This window comes from Chrysemys picta, chromosome 11 (assembly GCF_011386835.1).
Source record: "Chrysemys picta bellii isolate R12L10 chromosome 11, ASM1138683v2, whole genome shotgun sequence".
NCBI lineage: Eukaryota > Metazoa > Chordata > Testudines > Emydidae > Chrysemys > Chrysemys picta.
Genome location: NC_088801.1, coordinates 32,178,629 through 32,198,331, shown reverse-complemented (window position 1 = coordinate 32,198,331; position 19,703 = coordinate 32,178,629). Strand labels below are relative to the sequence as shown.

General features: G+C 40.1%; 1 protein-coding gene across 11 annotated transcripts in view; it reads left to right on the top strand.

Annotated features, from left to right (window-relative positions):
- CD302 (CD302 molecule) overlaps positions 1–19,703 on the top strand; it is a 38,309-nt gene that overhangs the window by 10,992 nt on the left and 7,614 nt on the right. For 7 of the 11 annotated variants that reach the window (XR_010591294.1, XR_010591293.1, XM_008178470.4 and 4 more), the window contains 4 exons: positions 5,974–6,087; positions 8,388–8,510; positions 10,459–10,632; positions 16,375–16,401. Coding sequence is in view for 9 of the 11 variants with exons in the window: in XM_008178470.4 (XP_008176692.2) it covers positions 5,974–6,087; positions 8,388–8,510; positions 10,459–10,632; positions 16,375–16,401 (438 nt within the window). In the remaining 2 variants the exon portion in view is untranslated. Of the gene's footprint in view, positions 1–5,973; positions 6,088–8,387; positions 8,511–10,458; positions 10,633–16,374; positions 16,402–19,314; positions 19,485–19,703 lie in introns of those variants that run through there. The other 4 variants (XM_008178471.4, XM_008178474.4, XM_065560697.1 and 1 more) reach the window with 3 other exon arrangements.

The following is a 19,703-nucleotide window of genomic DNA, read 5'->3' as shown; positions in this document are numbered from 1 at the left end:
GCAGGGGATTCTGGCTTCTGGTTCCTGAATGGCACTTCCTGGAAAAGTTGAAGTTTGTGAATTGACAGTTGTTGGAGGCTCCAACAGGCAGCGAGGCTCAGGAGCCACATCTGGTGCAGAGTATGGGGGAGGAGGAGCTATGGAGTCTGAGGAGACCTGTCTGAGTGGAGATCCTGGGGGATTCCTGAGAGGAGATGATGTGGCTTGCAGAGATTGGAGAGTAGAATCCCCGCACTGGGGGTTGGGATGAGGTTCGCTGGGACAGGGTGAGAGCCCTGAGGGAAGGAGGGATCTTGTGGGGATGGTGGGGAGAGGAGACCTGGGGGAAAGAAGAATCTTGAGGAGGTGGTGGGGGGAGTCCTGGGGAAAAGAGAAATCCTGAGGCCCCGTACCTGGTAGGGCCAGGAAGGGAATGGGGGGGGGGGAGGGGTTGCGGTGGGAGGGCCCCACCTGCATGTAGGTGCATCAAGTGACACTGGAGCGGACTTCTCCATATCTGCATGTAGCAGCCCAGCAAGAGCCAACGGGCTAGAATGGGGAGCCAGTCTGAGCCCCATGGGACAGGAGCTGCCATTGTGGGGTGATGCAGGATAGTCTGACCCCCACACACACACACACAGACACACACACTCCCAAAAAAATATTTTCACCAGCCACCTGTAGTATAGAGTGGTGTTGCAAGAGCACTGGAAGGTCTAGAAGGAAACATCAAATCTAAAATAACCACTTCTAAAAAGGTTTGTCCTCACCCCTTGATTGCAGTCACTCCTATCATGTATCATGGCCCTGGCTGAACACTCAGGTCAAAGTTCAAATAATTTCTTCCTTTGTTGGCTCAGGCCATAGAGAAATCCATTTGTTTTGTGGCATTATTCAGTCCTTCTGAGGATGAAGACTACTTAGTTTAATATGTTTATAAGGCCCTCATAATTAGTATCTGAGCACCTCCCAAGTATTTAAAAAATATAAATAATGTGTAATCCCTTTCCAGCCTACAGGAGAAATAACTTGCTTTTAGTTTATATTTTTGATTGTGTGAGAGGTAGTAGGTGTGGGCAGTGTAACTTACTGAAGATAAACTACGTTGAAGAGAGATCAATTTTGCATTTAGGGCCGGTTCCAGAGCCTATTTAAAATTGGGCCCCTTAAACATGTCTTAAATTAGGCACCCAAAAATGGAGGTTCTCAAAATCACTTGTCACTCCAGAAAATCTTGACTACATTCTTCTGATGCTCTCTTACATTCTCTACGCTGCTTAAAAGCCACTGGATTTTGATGGTTCTAATTGGAAGCTATTTAGAAAAATACTGTTTCTACTGGGGTTTTCTGTCATCAGTCTATAATTACTATTGCAAAAAATTAGGTGTTTCCAATATAATTTAAATATTTTGCATTTATCAGGTAAAAGTGCAGTATCTGATCTTGCTTACACAGCATGTTTCAGTGCTGGAAGGTGTGGAGTTAATTCCTTCAAATGTATGAATGTATTAGTTTTTGGTTATTTAAATGGTATGTGCTATCAGTGTCTTGTAGCTTTTGTGTTTTATTAGAGTAGCCTGGAACCTCAGGATAAATGAAATGTAATGACCAAATACAAAGTAAGAGATCTGCATTTGTATTTTTTTAACAATTTATTTAGGAAGTTTTAACAAGCTTACATATCCTTGCCATGTAAATATCAGAGACAAAATAATAATCATTACAACAGTGAGCTTTTGTTTAGAGATTATACAGGAATATAGTAATCTGATCTCTCTCTCTAACAGGGTGTCACCATATTACAGACTGAGTTTCGTTACATTACCCATGACATGTCATCACTAGTGATTTTTATTAAATGGAATGAACTCTCTTGGATCTGCATTTGTAGGACTGGATGATGCTGTGTGCCAAGACAATAGCCCCCTTTTATATTTCGAGGATATATTTTTATATTTCACCTTCCTGTGCAGCATGGAACATGGGTCACTTGCAGATTTAAACTATTATAAATGATGGATTCTCTGTAACTTGAAGTCTTTAAATCACGTTTTGAGTACTTCAGTAACTCAGCCAGAGAGGTTAGGGATCTATTACAGGAGTGGGTGGGTGAAGTTCTGTGTCCTGCAGTGTGCAGGAGGTCAGACTAGATGATCATGATGGTCCTTTCTGACCTTAAAGTCTATGAGACTGAATGCAAATAGAAAGACTCCCATGGACTTCAGTGGCGTTTTAGATCAGGTTCTTCATTTGAAAAGTGGTGAGATCTGTGGTCATTCATATGACATAAGAATAGAAGAATGGCCATACTGGGTTAGACCAAAGGTCTGTCTAGCCCAGTAGTCTGTCTCTGACAGTGGCCAGTGCCAGATGCTTCACAGGGAATGAACAGAACAGGTCAATTTCGAGTGATCCATCTCCTGTCATCCACTCCCACCTTCTCGCCGTTTGAGGATTAGGGATACCCAGAGCATGCGGTTGCGTCCTGACCATCTTGGCTAATAGGCGTTCATGGACCTATCTTTCAGGAACTTATCTAATTCCTTTTCAACCCCGGTTACACTTTGCCCTTTACAATATCCCATGGCAATATCCACAGGCTGACTTGGCATTATGTGAAGAAGTATTTCCTTTTGTTTGTTTTAAACCAGTTGCTTATTAATTTCATTGGGCGACCCCTAGTTCTTGTGTTATATGAAGCAGGTAAATAGCACTTTCCTATTCACTTTCTCCATACCATTAATGATTTTATGGACCGCAATAATATCCCCCCTTAGTCGTCTCTTTTCTAAGATGAAAAGTCCAAGTCTTTTTAATCTTTCCTTGTATGGAGCAGCTCCATACACCTAATAGTTTTTGTTGCCTTTCTTTCTACTTTTTCAAATTCTAATCTTTCTTGAGATAGGGTGACCAGAACTGCACACAGCATTCTAAGTGTGGGCATATCATGGATATATATAGTTCCATTATATTTCCTGTTCTATTATCTATTCTTTTCTTAATGATTCCTAACACTGTTGGCTTTTTTGACTGCCACTGCATATTGAGCAGATGTTGCAATGATTTTTTTCCAATGTGCATTATTTTGCACTTATCAGTATTGAATTTAATCTACCAAAATGTCCCCTAGTTTTGTGAGATCCCTTTGTAACTCTTCTCAGTCAGTTTTGGACTTAAATATCTTGAGTAATTTTGTATTGTCTGCAAACTTTACCACCTCACTGTTCACTCCCTTTCCCAGATAATTTATGAGTATGTTGAACAGCACAGATCCCAATACAAATCCTTTGGGGACCCTGCTATTTACCAATTTATCAATTGTGAAAACTGACCATTTACTTTGTTTCCTATCTTTTAACCAGTTACAGATCAAGCAGGGACCTTGTCTCCTACCCCATAACTGCTGTGACAAAGTGCCTCCTCGACCTTGGTGGGTCCTGCGCTTATTGGCAGATTTGCTCGCTTCACAGATTCCTGTGGGTCAGGAAACAGTCCAGAGACCTTCCCCTCTGGTAGAAGCTATAGTCCAGGTCAATTCCTCCTGTGTTTGATTAGGAGTTGGGAGGTATGGGGGGAACCCAGGCCCGCCCTCTACTCCAGGTTCCAGCCCAGGGCCCTGTGGACTGCAGCTGTTTAGAGTGCCTCCTGGTACAGTTGCACGACACCTACAACTCCCTGGGCTACTTCCCCATGGCCTCCTCCCAACACCTTCTTTGTCCTCACCACTGGACCTTCCTCCTGATGTCTGATAACGCTTGTACACCTCAGTCCTCCAGCAGTACACCTACTCACTCTCAGCTTCTTGCACAGCTCTTGCTCCCAGTTCCTCTCACACACTTCCTCTCCTCTAGCTCCCCCTGGCTTGACTGGAGTGAGCCCTTTTATAGCATCAGAGGGGCCTTAATTAGAGTCAGGTGCTTAACTGCCTCACCTGACTCTTGGCAGGTTAATTGGAGTCAGGTGGTCTATTAGCCTGGAGCAGCCCCTGCTCTGGTCACTCAGGGAACAGAAAACTAGTTATCCAGTGGCCGGTATATCTCCCTTCTGCTACTCTGCTGTTCCCAACTGGTCTGCGTCTATCACACTGCTTAGTTTCCTTAAGAGCCTTTGGTGAGGGACCTTATCAAAGACTTTCTGAAACTCCAAGTACACTATATCCTCTGGATCACCCTTGTCCACATGCTTGTGAAATCTCTTAAAGAATTCTAATAGATTGGTGAGGGATCACTTCTCTTTACAAAAGTTATGCTAACTCTTCCCCAACATATTCTGTTGATCTATGTGTCTGATAATTTTGTTCTTTACTGTATTTTCAGCCAGTTGGCCACATGCGAGAATAAGCTGCATGTTCTAGGTCCAGCTTCTGTGAAACTCTACCTTCTGCTTTCACAAGCCTCACCGTTTTGGTCAACAGTTTCATTGGAATGTTCCTTTCATGGGAGGTCATTATCATGGAGGGATAAGTGATCTCTCTGGTAGCTAAGGCCAATCCAATAGAGGACTTTGAATATGAGGATGAATCCTTGAATTGAATTCCCTATTCAAGGCAGAGAGCAGAGTGCTCGGGTAATATGTTCCTGGTGATCTGTGCTGCTAGGTAGACAGACCAAAATAGGTTCATAGAAGGTAATAAACAGGAATGCTGGCTTTGATTCTTTAGAGTCACACATCTTTTTGTAACTACTAGAGGGACATGATTAAGTTAGATGGGTTTGGGAACACTAGTGAGAGGAGGCACAGACCAGAGGAAGAAAGTACTTTCAGAATGAAAATATATTGTTTTGATTAGTTGTCAAGTCTGTCTTTTCTTTTCTTTTCTCCTTCCTGCCCATTGAGCCTTCAAGTAGCAGTTATATAGTGTGTCCCCGACTACATATTTTCTTACTGAATTTATTTCTCTTTTCCTGCGCTCTTATGGAAAATAACTGGTAAACTGAAATGCTATAAGAGAGGTAGAGGGCAAGAGTGGGTAGTAAAAGAGCATATAGTCCAAAAACAAAAGCGTTGACAAAAAACAGAGTCACTACAACTTTGTGCTGCATAGACAGGGATCACTGAGCTGGGAGGTGACAGCTGTTCTCTGTTTGGTACTGATGAAATCACTCCCAGATTACTGAGTTTTAGGTACCTCAGTACCTGAAAGAAGAAGATAAGGTAGAGGAAATTCCGGAAAAAGCAATAAAAATAGCTAAAAGGATGAAGGAATTGACTTGTGATGAAAGAGTAAATTAATACATATAACTTGTACAGATGAGTAAAAAGGCAAATATTATGTTACCACCCAGTATTCAAAGGGTGTAAACATGAGTGAGCAAGATGAATTGTTTAGAGTGGTCCACGGTTATCTAGTTCGGAGTAATGGGATAAATAAATATCATGGTGATGGGCTCTTTATAAATACCTAGACAAAAGCAAAGGACAAATTACACTGAATATAAGGGAAATCTCCTAACTGTTAGTGTTTATTTGTATTACTGTAACACCTGGGAACCCTAATTATGGACCAGGACCCCATTGTGCTCGTGTTGAACAAAAAGACAGCTCTTAGCAGTGATATCTATGAGATGTGCCCAGACTATCCCAAGGGAATGGTGGAAGGCCTTTCTTCTACTGGAGACCTTAAAATTTATATTGGCCAAATTACTGGAGAATAAACTCTAAAAAGCAGAATACTAGCTAGAGGATGAGTAGGTGATCTAATGAGTCTTTTGTGTCTCTGATTTCTCTGCTATATCACACATCCTCATGTCCTGTATTTGTTCTTCATCTGACCTGCTAAATTAGATTCTTAAGAATATTGTATTTATTTTTACTCCAGATATTTATTAATATTTAATTGTTTTCATGCTCCATCAGAGATGCATACAATCCAGAAAGATAAACTGTATTATTTTTCTTTTCATCTAAATCGCCATTTGAAACAATTTCTTCATAAGAACAACCATACTACTATTTAGTGTTTAGAATAATGATGTTTGTTCTTCTCTGTGTAGAATGCCCTTCCTCTGCTTGGATTCCATTTAGAAGTAGCTGCTATATTTTTCTTCAAGGCACATTCGATGAATTGGACAGTATTGATGATGCCAGAAATCTCTGTAAAGGCAATGGTACTGTAATCCATCTCTTTTATTTCTGATGCATTATTAAGAGATATGTACTGTGGTTGCATTTAATGAAATAACTGTATTATTTTAGGACATTATTGTTATTAAACAAGCTAAAATAATAAAGGTAAATAAACATCATTTTGGAGAACCCAAGGGGATCAGGAAAGAAATTTCCCCCTTGTATGGCAGAACGTTGCACATTTGGCTAAAGGCATTGTTTTGTCTTTCTTTGAAGCACTAAGTACTAGTTACTCGTCTGGTCTGATCCAATACAGCCAATCCTGTGTTTCTGGTGATTTCAGCAAAGTTTTTACTGTCACCCAGGACTTACTCAATAGTCAAAGTATGGTAGTAGAGCAACTACTTTTTTAATACTTCACCTCAATGGATGAGCTTCCAAATGTTCTTCAAGTTGTACTGGTGTTTATCTGAGAACGGAGACTGCAGTGGCAATCAGATACTCTGGAAACACTACCATATCCTTGTTAGACAAGAGATTACCACAATTTTTACTGCTTTTCCCTAACAGTAAAAAATCATAGACGTAGATTTAAAATTTCAGTCTAGATTCTTCTTTTAGTCATGCTGTGATGCATGGCAGAGGAGGTGCAAGGAGTTGTCCTTAATCCCCTGCCCAGCCCCATCCCAGCCCCCATTCACAGCTAGGCAAATTCATGGTACTGCTCTTGGGACAGGAAGACCAGCAGAGTCTAATGAAGACACAGGTGTTGTTGGATTCTCCTGTGGGGAGGGAAAGAGAAACCATTACCCTGCCAGCTAAGCCGAGCTCATGCTGCACTCTGTAACATGGTGTAGTGGGCTTTCCTCTGCAGCATTCCCAGAAGCATTGTGCCTGCCTCATGTATTGTTGCCAGAACGTGCATGTCCACATCCTCTCCTTGCCACAGGGCGAGGACTTAAAGCCACAGACCAATAATAGTTCCTTCTTCTAAAATACCATCATTTTCTTTCAGTGGTAGTGAAAGTAAAAAAATATAAACTGAACTGACATCTCCACCATTGTAACCTGGAATATATGGTTAAAGAGACTGTCCATAATTGCTTGCATATTATATCACTTATTCCGTAGGGACATCATTTATTGTTTGTTTGTTTTAAATGGAAGATTACTTTGGTTTTCTTTCCATTTTTGGTTCAGTCATATACTTGCTAATGGGAATGGGAAAATTCCCAGTGGCTTCAAATGGAACATGATTAAGGTTACAATTTTGTCATGGATATTTTTAGTAAAACTCATGGACAGGTCACAGGCAACAACCAAAAATTCACAGAAGCCATGACTTATTCCTGACTTTTACTAAAAATATCCCTGACAAAATGGGGAGGAGGAAGGTCCATCACCCTTCCTCACTGAATGCAGCGGCATGGAGCTGAAGCCCCCCCACTCCTGCCCCATGCCTGGAAGGCACCCCTGACCATGGGACTAGGAGCTGAGGGGGCCCCCCAATGCTGCAGCTGAGCGCTCTGGGTGGGTCCCCCGCTGCCGTGGCAGCTGGGCTTCTGCGGGGTCCCAATGTCACGGAGGTCACGGAAAGTTACAGAATCCGGGACCTCAGTGACATTCTGGTAGCCTTAAATATGATCAGCTATTCAACATTTTTTTTTAACATTCAATTTACTATTCTGCACTTTATTTTATATTAAGTCTTATTTTACAATGGAAAAATCAGCTGAGCACTGACAAGGAATTTCTGAAGCAGAATGCAGTTCCAACTTTTAGCTATTTCAGAGTAGTGTTTATGTATTAAACCAAAAGGTTTGGGCTTATTTATGTGTATGTGAAGATCTTTCCCATAGCTCATTAATATTTTAAAGAGATTTGTATTGCAAACAGCACGTAAATGATATGATGATATTGTAAGTAACAAAAAAGCTTAAATTTTTTTTTCTTTTGAATGATCCACTGGTAGTCAGAATATTCAAATTGAGTACAAAATCTGAGACACATCAAGGGAAAAAGAGACTATAAATCAACTCTTTGATCTAATTAAATTATCTAAATTGTTTAGATTTTTTTTTTCAGAGTACATATTTAAATGTACCTGTGTGTTTGCTAACATCTTAAATGGCATTTATATGACACTATGTGAATGCATTGTATATCCTGTCAGTCTGTCATTGCACTGCTGAGATGTGGTTAATGTATGTACACGATTGGTTACTGGGTTGGTCAGTATGTTAAGATGCTTTTAATATAGTATTTATAGTTGTTTCACTTCTGTTGCATGAAATGTGCTTTCAAACTTAGATTTATAGGGGGATTTTTTTTTCAAATACAGCTTCTGGAGCAGACATTATTAGTATAAAAAATAAAGAGGAGAATACCTTTATACAAGAAACATTCAAAAATCACTGGCAAGGCCCTGATTATATTTCATTGGGCATGTTCTTTGACACAGATGGTAAGTGAGAACTACCTTGTTGATATCTTAATACTTTGTCTCTATTAATTGCAGAAAATGCAGGTCTTTATGGTGAAATTATTAAATTATACGACAGTCTCTGTTCAGTTCTTATTGAAAAGGTGTCCACATCCAAAAAAACACTTGCCATGCTAATCAGAACTGTTGTTGGCGATATCTGGGATTGAATGAGAACAGACACGTAACTAATCTCTCAGCCCTAGATAGTCCCTCCAAATCAGGGTTGCGACATGTCAGTAGAGGACTACATGGAAGCTTGTATTGCTGCTATCTGTGCTATACCTGTGTAGAAGATAATCCTATATTTATCTCCAGATCTCTCAATCTGACAATTTTGACAAGCCCAATATTCATTTTCACAGATGATGGTTACAAGCATCTTTATGTGGTGTTTGTGTAGTTATAGAAACACTCTTGCTTGCTTTTCTCCATTCACATCAATAGCTAAAAAAACTGTAAATAAAATTTGTCCTTTTGTATATACGTACTAATTTCAGATACACTATGTAAATCTGAAGTAACAACATTGAAATTAATGGATTATTTTGACTTTACAGATCTGAGAACAGAATAGAGATCTTGAATCATAGAATTGTAGGACTGGAGGGGACCTCAAGTGATCATCTAGTGCAGTCCCCTGCACTCACGGCAGGACTAAGCATTATCTAGACCATCCCTAACAGATATTTGTCTCTTAAAAATCTCCAATGATAGAGATTCTACAACCTCCCTAGACAATTTATTCCAGAGCTTAGCCACCCAACCATTAGGAAGTTTTTCCTAATGTTGCTGGATTTATTATTCCCATTATACAGATGGGAAATTGAATAACAGGGAGAAAATGTGACTTGCCCCCAATGTCACGCATTAAGTCTGGCAGGAAATGTAACCCACATGCCAGAGCCAAAGTTTGGCACCTTAATCATGAGACCAACCTTCCTCCTCTGGACTTCCTAATACCAGGATTCTCACTGTGTCCCTGCAGGGAAAATATTCATTTTTGTCAGGATTCTTTTTATCTCCCCCTTTGCTGCGCTTATTTTCTTTGGTGGAAGCTTCCATGAAGATACTACAAACCTCAAAACTCTCTCTGGGCTGGGACACAGGTGTGTGACTTCTGTTCATGATACAATCTACAGGTTCCATGCTGTGGATTATCAAGTCAATTTCCTACATCAAGGAGAGTTTGACATTATTAGTTATTTAGATTAATGATCATTCTGATGTCCCTAGTCCTAAAGGATCATTCTACTGGTTTTAGGAGTTTTGTAAGTTAGCGCAGGCTGAGGACAGGCTGCAGGCTGAGGACAGGCTAAAGACTGAGCTTGTGATCTGGAAAATAGTGTATATTAACGAGCTCCTGGTCTTGGCATAAAATCCTTCCCATGCTCACAAAGGGGAAGACAGGAAAAGCTTCAAAGCTAATATGTAAGCAGCAGTGTAAACAATTTGTGTAGAAATTATAATCTTGCTATGGCATGCAAAAGGATGGAAGCCCAGCCACATGGCTAACATGACTGAATATGCATCATGAACACAAAAGGAATGGTCTCTAGGAAAGACAGATGTTTGAACCCAAACTGACAACCACATATGATATCGTCCAAGAGAAATGAATATATTCTTTATGAGAAAGGAGCAGTAACAAGTGTCCTGAAACATGGTGATCTGGCCCAAATGTCAGCCTGGTGTATGTTGGCAGAATTTCTCTTGTCCAAGAAGCTCTTGAGAGTATATGTTGGACATGAACTGCATCTCTCACTGCACTGCATTTGATGCATGTTGCCAGGATGCAGCCTGTACAAAGTACCAAGAAATAACTTCAAAATGTTCAGTTTTCTTTTAAATTCAATTATTTCGTTTGATTTGTAAGTGTGAAAAACTGTTTTTGCATGAATGACATAATGTATAATTCCTTCGATCACAGATAATGCTTTTAAATGGTTTGACAAGTCGGAAATGAAATTTACCAATTGGATTGAAGAGGAGAGCAATGAGGAACTCCTGAACACATGTGCTTCTATGTGCACTAAGTCTGGGGAATGGAGAAAAATCAGTTGTGAAGATCTTCCTCTGACAGGGACCCTTTGTAAAACAGCCTGTAAGTACAATGTGGGTCTACATCACATGACTCTCTCCTTTTTTCTCTGTACATACAGGTGCGCGCGCACACACACACACACACACACACACATTTTAAACTTTTGATTATGACAGAGTTACAATAATACATTAACATACTACACTGTACATTACTTGTTCAGGATCAGGTTAATATTCAAAGAACGTGGCATTTTGGCTTGCTAGCTTGGGAGCCCTCCTCTGAGTGCGCTAGAAAAGATGACCAAATTTCTAAATACCTGTCCTCTTTTTGGCACTTCTCTTTTGTACATACTTGGTGTGAAGGGGTCATATTTTTTCCAGTAGTGTGCAATACAGAGTCTCGCTGCTAACAATAGAAAATAAATAATTTGTCCTTTGTTTAAAATGCAGATCCTCTACAGGAGCATTCAGTAAACGTGTCAGGGGATCTCCAGGAAGCTGGCATTTCTTTAAATTCCTCCCAAAATTATATCATTCCTAGACACAACCACTACATGTGCAAGTATGTTCCACTTTCCCACAGAAAACCCCTCTAATAGCATCTCTCTAGCAGATGGATCTTACCTGGAGTCAAATGCCATCTATACAATAATTTATACAAATTTTCTTTATGAGCTACCCAAATTAAAGATGTATATCCCCTTTCCCATGTATACATCCAGATTGATTTCTTTGTCCAAATCCTTCTCCTATCTTTTCATCTGGGTTGTTTTCTTATCTACATCTTTTTCCATCAAAATTGTATATATCTTAGAAATTAAACCTTTTGTTCCAGCTTCCTCGTGGGTCAGCTCCTCAACTGTGGTTGAGGAGCTCTAATTAGAGCTGCCTTGTATCCAGATTTAACAATACAATGTTTGACTTGTAAATACTGAAAATATGGTATCGTTATATTATTTTCTATATTGCATACCGTTGATATGATTTCAAATCAGGACTCAGGAACAGATGTCTGAATTCAGTAATCTCAGTTTTTATCCACAATTAATAGACACTTTTGTATTTCTTTGGGATAAATTCCTGATTGATAATGGAAATAGCTGAGAGAGAGAGAGCCTTGGCAACAAGAATTTAGAAAATTTGTCCCAAACCGCTATGGTGGTCTGGAAGAATGGGTGACTTTTTATTTTTGGTGATTTAAATTTCTTTCTGACTCAGCAACTACTATGAATAGCTGTATTTGGGCTCCATTCTTGTTTGAGTTTTATGCCCTGTTTGGGTGTTTATTGTTAATCTAGTTGATCACGTCTTTTAACTGTAATGTATAACAATAACATGCCAAATTAGGGAAGCTAGTCCATCCCATTTTGTAGGTTTATACAGAACTTTTTGAAATCACCCTTTGTCTTTTATGTTTCCTTGTGCATTTTAATAAAATATCCTGCCATGTTTCTAATGTCATGTCAGGGATACCAACAGGGATGCACTGAAACAAAAATAACAACTTTTGAAGGACATTTATTTTTATCAAGGCTATCCTGAGTAGCCAAGAAATTTTGTTTGTTCCATTCCTCCAAGTGTTTTATTATATTATTCCACACTGGAGGGTAATTTCACTTAAAGAGATTTTTTTATGTTTCTCCACAATATTTACACCTACACATTTTAAAGATTCCTTTACCCATTTAAATTTATGTAGCTCACCACAGTTTGTTTTGAGCTTTTGGGAATATTAATTCATAAAATTTCAGATTTATTGTAGTTTATTTTGAAGCCTGATACCTGCCTAAGTTCCAAAGTCAATTGTTATATAACTTTTAACAAGGCTTCTGACTCCTGCGAATATAACAGGACATTGTCCACGTGCAGACCTATTTTGTGTTCTAATCCAGAAGATGTTTTGATGCCCTTTACCCAGGGGCTACTTCTTACCTTTATTGCAGGGCTCTCAAACTCAATTTACCTGAGGGCCTGTGCCAGTCCTCAAATCCTCCCAGCAGGCCAATAATGTCACTAAAGATGGTGTTCAGAAAAGAAAACGTTTATATTGTATTTTTTATTTTGAATTTCTTAGAAATAATAAAACTGTCATACAACTTTATACAATTCTTCGCCTGCCAGAGAGTTTTTAATGTTTGCCAGACACCTGGCAACGCTTCAGTTCTGTCAGTTTTTTGATGTTTGGCCTAGATGACTGAGCAGTTGAAACCTTCAGGATTGCAGCAAGGTGTGCATCAGATAGTTGTGTTTGGTATTTTGACTTGTTTATATTCATTGTGGAAAAAAGTGACGCTGCCTCCATGGTTGACTCTGCCCAGCAACTAATGATACTGCCTCCATGGCTGACTCTGCCCGGTGACTAGTGATGGTATCTCTGTCTCCCCCAGCCAACGGGAGCTGTGGGGGGGCGGCGCCTACAGCATTGCTGGCATCGTGGCTGCATGTGTCTCTCCTCCGCGGGCCGCAATGGGGAGGTTCTCAGGGCTGCAGATGGCCCGCAGGCCGGGACTTTAAGACCCCTGCTTTGTTGCAAATGGCTCCATTGCCAAAGAAAACAACAGCGGGGATAACAAGCAATCCTGACTCATACCCCTTAACAAATTAAAAGGAGGTGATTGATGACCATTAACCAAAGCAGATGCTCGAGGATGAGTATATCGTGCCGACATGCCTCTATAACACTGATTTCCAAAATCTTTCTGAGGTGCTCCCGTTCCAGACAGTCAAAGGCTTTCTCAACATCCAAAGAAAGTAGCACACGGGAAGAATTGCTATAATTAACATTATAGTTAATATCAGAACTCTGAATTGATCAGATATTCCTTTGAACAACAAATCCAGACTGGTCCAGCGGAACATATTTGGGCAAGATGGCACTCAGGGTATGACTGCACAGCAATTAAACACCCATGGCTGGCCTGGGTCGGCTGTCTTGGGCTCTCATGACTTGGGCTGTGGGGCTATAAAATTGCTGTGTAGCTGTTCGGGCATGGGTGGAGCCCAAGCTCTGGGACTCCCAACCCCCTCCATCTCCCCCCCCCCCCCCCCAAAGTCTACATAGCAGTCTTGGGCTTCAGGGCTAAAGCCCCATGAGCTCAAATCAGCTCACCCGGGCCAGCTGCAGACATACCCATTATCTGTTTGCTAACACCTTTGCATAAATTTTAGCATCCACATTAATTAAATAAATAGGTGTTATGATGCACAATTGGTAAGATCTTTTCCTTCTTTAGGAATTGCTACAATTGTTGTCTTTCCACAAATCAGGAATCTCATTCCCCTGAAATATATCATACTTTATTTGCCGATTTTAATATGTCATGGAAAATATCATCCAGTGTGACCAGTAGATTTCTTCCTTCAGTCTCCTCTGGAATACTCTTAATCCTTGCTTTGTTCCTGTGTTCTGTATTTTCCATGTCCTCCATCTTTAATTCTGTTTTTTCTTTTCTTCTCTTTTTTCCCCTCAATTATTTGAATTCTTTCATTTAGATTAGTAATGCTGTCCAAGTGCTTGATTAATCCTGTTTCCACATCTTATATTTTCCCATTCATATCATTAAGTTCATTTTTTATTTCTTTATTGTAAGCCTGGAACTCTTCCCTCATCTCCATATTCATCTTTTTTTTTATTTTAACAGCAGGTCCTTCAGGTCAGATAGTGACTGGTCTTTCTCCACCTGCCTTCATAATTTGCTGGAGAGGAAGTTACTCTCTTTAGTAGCCATGTCTTTGTTTTGGAGGAACGGATCTTTATATTGGAAGATCTTTCCTTTCACAGACATCTAGATCTTCTTGTCTTTCCTTCTTGCTAGTTGCTTCTCTCTAAAGATGGCTCTTGCCACACTTCTATTTGTCTGATCTTTCCAGAATGGCCTCTGCCGTGCTTCCTTTCCCAGCCACAATAGTACAAGTTATTTTGATTTTTTTTAAATTTTGCTGCACTCACCCCTGTCTCTTTACAGGGTAATGAGGGTCCAGTTCAGTATCTCTGGGCTTGCAGAGTCATTTTTCATATATTCTGCACGCTGATGGCACTGGATTCAGGTGCTCAATTTTTCTCCCACCAAGGCTGCTCTGTGGGACTGGGATCTGCCAGCTCTCCTCACCCTTTTTTTTTTTTTTTCTCCTCCTTCTTTTCAAAGATAGCTCCACTGATAGTTACTCAAATTTAAGGCATGGATCTGTGGGTTCAGGGTTCTTTTTATCTTTTTATATCACTTTCATTTATTCCCCCACTGCCGTTTATTGCAGAGAGCTGTATTAAGCCACTATCTTGTTTGCTGCCTTAGCCACACCCCCATGACTATATTTTTAATAATTTTGTTTCACTATATGTTTGGTCTTTAACAATTAATAGACTAGATTTCACAATATGCTTAAAAATAGACTTTAATGGTGCTATAATTTAAACAGTTCTTCAAGAAACCCTATTCCTCTCTCTCCTTTGGGCTGGTTCTGGGTTGTTTTCCAGTACTCTGCTTTGGCCAAGGCCTGATTTACAATAAAAAATTTAGTTCAGTTTAGTTACATTGGTTAGGGGTGTGGAAAAATCCATGCCCCAGAGAGGCGTAGTTAAGCCAACCTACATCCCTGTATAGACAGTGCTAGGTGGACAGAAGAATTCTTCCATTGACCTAGCTACCGCCCCTTGGGGAGGTGTATTACCTATGCCGACAGGAGAATCTCTCCCATCAGTGTAGACAGTGTCTACACTGAAGTGCTACAGCAGTGCAGCTGCATCAGTACAGCTGTAGCATTTTAAGTGTAGACAAGCCACAAGTCTTGTGGACTATAAAAGCTATTGTTTTTCTGATTTACTAATAATTATCTGAATTATTGACCCCTTGAATAGCTTGCAGAGAGAATTTATTTAAAGTTCTAGAGGAGTTAATCACATGACTGTGCATATAATTTCAGTCTAAGGGAAGCCACAGAGAAGGAGTGTTCATGCTTATGTTAGAGATCTCGCTGTAGCCTTTCCCTACCACTACTGTCAGGATGTCTGTTCGTGGGTGATCCTTTTTTGTATAGTAGTTCAGTTTTCTAGAAGACAACACAATATATCTAAAAACATGAGTTTGCTGTGTTTCTGTCTCAAAATCCTTATTGAAGAACCATATATTAACAGGAATTACAATAGCCTCTAATCCACTACAATGATGATGCATTGTGCTGCGGTTAGTTTTAGAAACATAAGTTATGTGGATGTGGAACCATGTAGATGCATCACTGTGTTGTGTGTGTGGGGGGGGGGGAGTTCAGTGTTGACACTTGGCAGCTATGTTTGTTGCAACCAAGTCAGATGAGCATGTCACAACCTGGTTATAAAAACAAAGTTGTACTTGCAGGATCCTAGTCCTCTTCTCTTACCAGTACAAATTAGGAGTAACTGTTGAAGGCAAGGCACTTCTCTCATTCATCAGGGTAAGAATAAGGCCCTTGGTGTAGATGGAAGCCACAGTGACTTGACTGAGAACATAGAGGAGCCAGTCATAGAAGTGATATTAGAGTCTGGCTCCTTGTTTCACACTTAAATGACACCTCCCCTCATCCACACTTATGTTACCTTATTCTGCATTTTCGGTTAACTTCATAGACATCGGCATGAGTGGTGGGACCATCGTTTTTTTTATTAATACAGTTACGTAAACTTTTTCCTGTGAGAATGCATTCTTCCCTCAATTACTTACACATCAAAAACTGTGATGAAAATTAACTTTCTTTGAAAATAGTAGTTTATTCCATACAAACATGAAACAAGCTAAACACCTAATTTTAAATCTTTTTTTTCTTGTAGTTGCATATGAAAAGAAGTACTTACCAGGTGAGTGTTTGCATACCTTTGCTTGAAGTTTACAAGCATTTTATGGATGTAAAATCTGCCCCACTCACTTGCTTCCCAACTCCCACCTCCAAAAAAGAAGACAATGTATTTCTGCTGGTTATAGAACTACACATCTTGATTTACTTGTCTATTACCTTATTTTGGGTGATGTGCATACATATTATGTCAGCTGATATTCTGTTGCTATAGTATTAGATTAAGCTTTCACAAGGAAGGGAAAGAGCTTTATTACCTATATTAGAACTTCAAAAGGCAAGAGGTTAGTAAAATTCCCACTGCTAGTAGAGAGGTAGGTCAGAGTTGCACAGATTATGAAATTTTTTTAGCTTGCTTTGGATGATTACTCGTGTTTATCTCTTAGATGTAAAATAGATAAAGGAATAAACCGATATTGGGTTACCATATGTCTGGGTTTTCTTGGATACAACCGCTTCTTTTTTTTAAATTCTTTTTCAAATAAGAGGCAGTGTCTGGGATTTTTGCGGGCAGACATTGCAGCTCAGAAAGAGCTGTCTCCACACCCTGATTGGTCTCTTCCCTGCAGCCACAGCTGTCAGATCCCACCCAGCTAGGCCCCAGCGTCCATCCCTGGGGAGGGGGAGAGGCCCCAAGGCAGGTGCTGACTGATAGCTGCCTCTATCCTGGGCCTGCATCAGCACGCTGAGAGGGAGCGATGATGCCCCCAACCTTGAGAGTGAGGCTGCAGGTACCCCCTCCAGCTTCCCCCAGGTACCCTCCCAAGTACACATACCCCTCCAACATCCTCCCAAATACCTCCTCCAGCTCCTCCTCCTCCCCCCCCCCCACCTTCGACAGTGTCCTCTTTTTTGGGAACCTGAAATATGGTAACCCTACACTGATAGGAATTCCCTTTTTCTTTATCAAACCTGCAGCTGTTATGACTAACCCCTAAAGGGTTTGTTCAAAGTAACAAGTGGAGCCTTATCCATCTCCCTTCCTAGACACAACTCTCATCCTGTCCTCTGCCTAGTTTCTACCTACCTCCTCCATTTGCTAAATCATCTGAGAATTCAGAATGTACTAAAATTATTCAACCTAAAACATAAGGATGGTCTTCAGACCAGAGGATGAGGGAAGCAGATCTCTAGGGTTATTGGCTGTACGTGTTCACAGATAACTAAGGTGCTTTTCAGGCCCCACCTGCACTTCAAAATGGATTGTGTTTGGAAACTGCTTTTAAACTCTGTCATAAAAATGACTTCAGCTGACATGGTTGTGTCACCACTATGAATAGGCCCCAACAGGTTAACAACATTTTAAAAAGAAACACTTCAAAATTATACCTTCATCCATGTGTGGCACAAATAGGTGTGAGCTGAAACCATTTTTGTAACAGGAAGCATTTTTAAAAACACAACATGGCATCCTGTGTACTTACACAAGCCTTAAATTAAGGGGTCAGGAACAAATGTCCCTTGCTGGAGCTAGCCCTACTACTTGTAAGAGTAACTAGTATGTAACTTAACTAGTCCTAAAGATACATATTCAGAACTAGTTTATAAATATCTGTTACTTTGATTGACCAGTTCCATATAGGGTGACCAGATGTCCCGATATTCAGCTGTTTGTCCCGCATCCCGATGGATGTATTGTCGGGACCGATATTTGGCCTCAGTGGCACTCCGGCTTTTTTTTTGTTTGTTTCGGCGGTGTCTTGCCCCTCCATGTGTCCCGATATTTAGTTTTTGTCATCTAGTCACCTTAATTCCATAACTCCAATTATTTTACCATTTTAGCAGAGTAAGATTTTCAGTAGTGCAATACAAGAGAGGGCATCCCTATCTGAGCTCATAGTAACCTCTTCAAGTCAGGAATCAACATTACTTTTATCACATAACCCCCGGGACACTGAGTTCATTTTGTTCAAAAGAAATTTTCAGTTTTCTTTATAGTCATCTCAGTGAAATATTTGCTAATTGGATCAATATTGAGTTAGGAGGCCTGTAAAACAATTAAAGAAAATGGAGAAAGCGACTGCCTTAGAAGATAAATTGCCTCATGTCTGTGTAAGTTTTCTTGTCTGCCAAATGTTAACCCACTCTTACCTGGTGGCAGTTAATGTCCCATTTTAACAAAATAGCATAAGGTTCATATTAGTTAATCAAAACTAGAAATGTAATGTTCTTAATAGAAATTAACGTTTTTTAAATAAGCTACTTTTTCTCCCTTTAAATCTGAATAGCTTATCACTTTATACAAAACAGAAATCCTCTGTTATCAGTGGAGGTTTTGAACTAAATGGTTAACATAAGCTTGAATGGAGTATTTCTGAAGCATCTGGATTGATTCAGAATATTTTCCTCTGAAACCAATAGAACCTTCCTATGGAATGAGTAGTTTTGCTCAAAAATGTCTGGGTCACTGCTCATTTCAATTGAACCAAACCATTGCTGTAATCAACTTTCTGAACTAGTTTAAATTTTCAATAATCAAAGGCACTAGTTTTTCCTGAGCCCAAAGGATGGGAGTCACCCCTTCCAACTCAGCTGCAAGTTCTAATAATCAGGTTTTGTGTAGCTATTTCTGTGGGGAATAGAATTCACATGGGTGGGTTTAGGCAGTAGTTCTTTTGTCACTGGACATGACCACTGCCATATCCTCTCCTTACACCTTTGTAAATCTGGAGTAGCTTCCATTGACCTGGGTGGAGTTACTCTTGATTTACACTGAGGTGAGGGCTTAATATGGATCTGTGTAATCATGAGTCTAAATTCCCCTTGTCAGCTGGTCTATTCAGAGCTTGTGCGGATACTCCTTCCATGGCAGGCTCTTGGAGCCACTTAAACCTCAAGTAGGCAATAAGGGGAATGAAAAGAAAGACTGATCACCTTTAGGCATACAACAGCTCCATATTTTCTTGTATTTTCACAGTATTTGTGACACTTAAGGGTAAGTTCTATTCTCATTCCTTGACTACTGCAGATTCTTTCTGTTTGACAAGAAAGGCATAGGATCAGTGGGTGCTAGTCTAATTTTTTTTTTAACCCCACATTGTATATGAGGAGCAGGTTTTCCTACAATGAGCACTAAGCAGTACATTCTAAATTGAATTTCCTGACACCTGTAAATGTACAATTTCCGCAAGTAATTTCCCCCTGAGAGAGCAGAAAAATACCACAAACTGAATGCTAACTTGTTCTTCCATTATGTTTGCTCCACTCTTGGGATTAAATTAATCCCTTGGGAAAAGGCACAGTTATAAAATACTTCTGCCAAAATGAAGTAAATTCATTATTTTAGTGATGTGTAAAGTGCGAGGC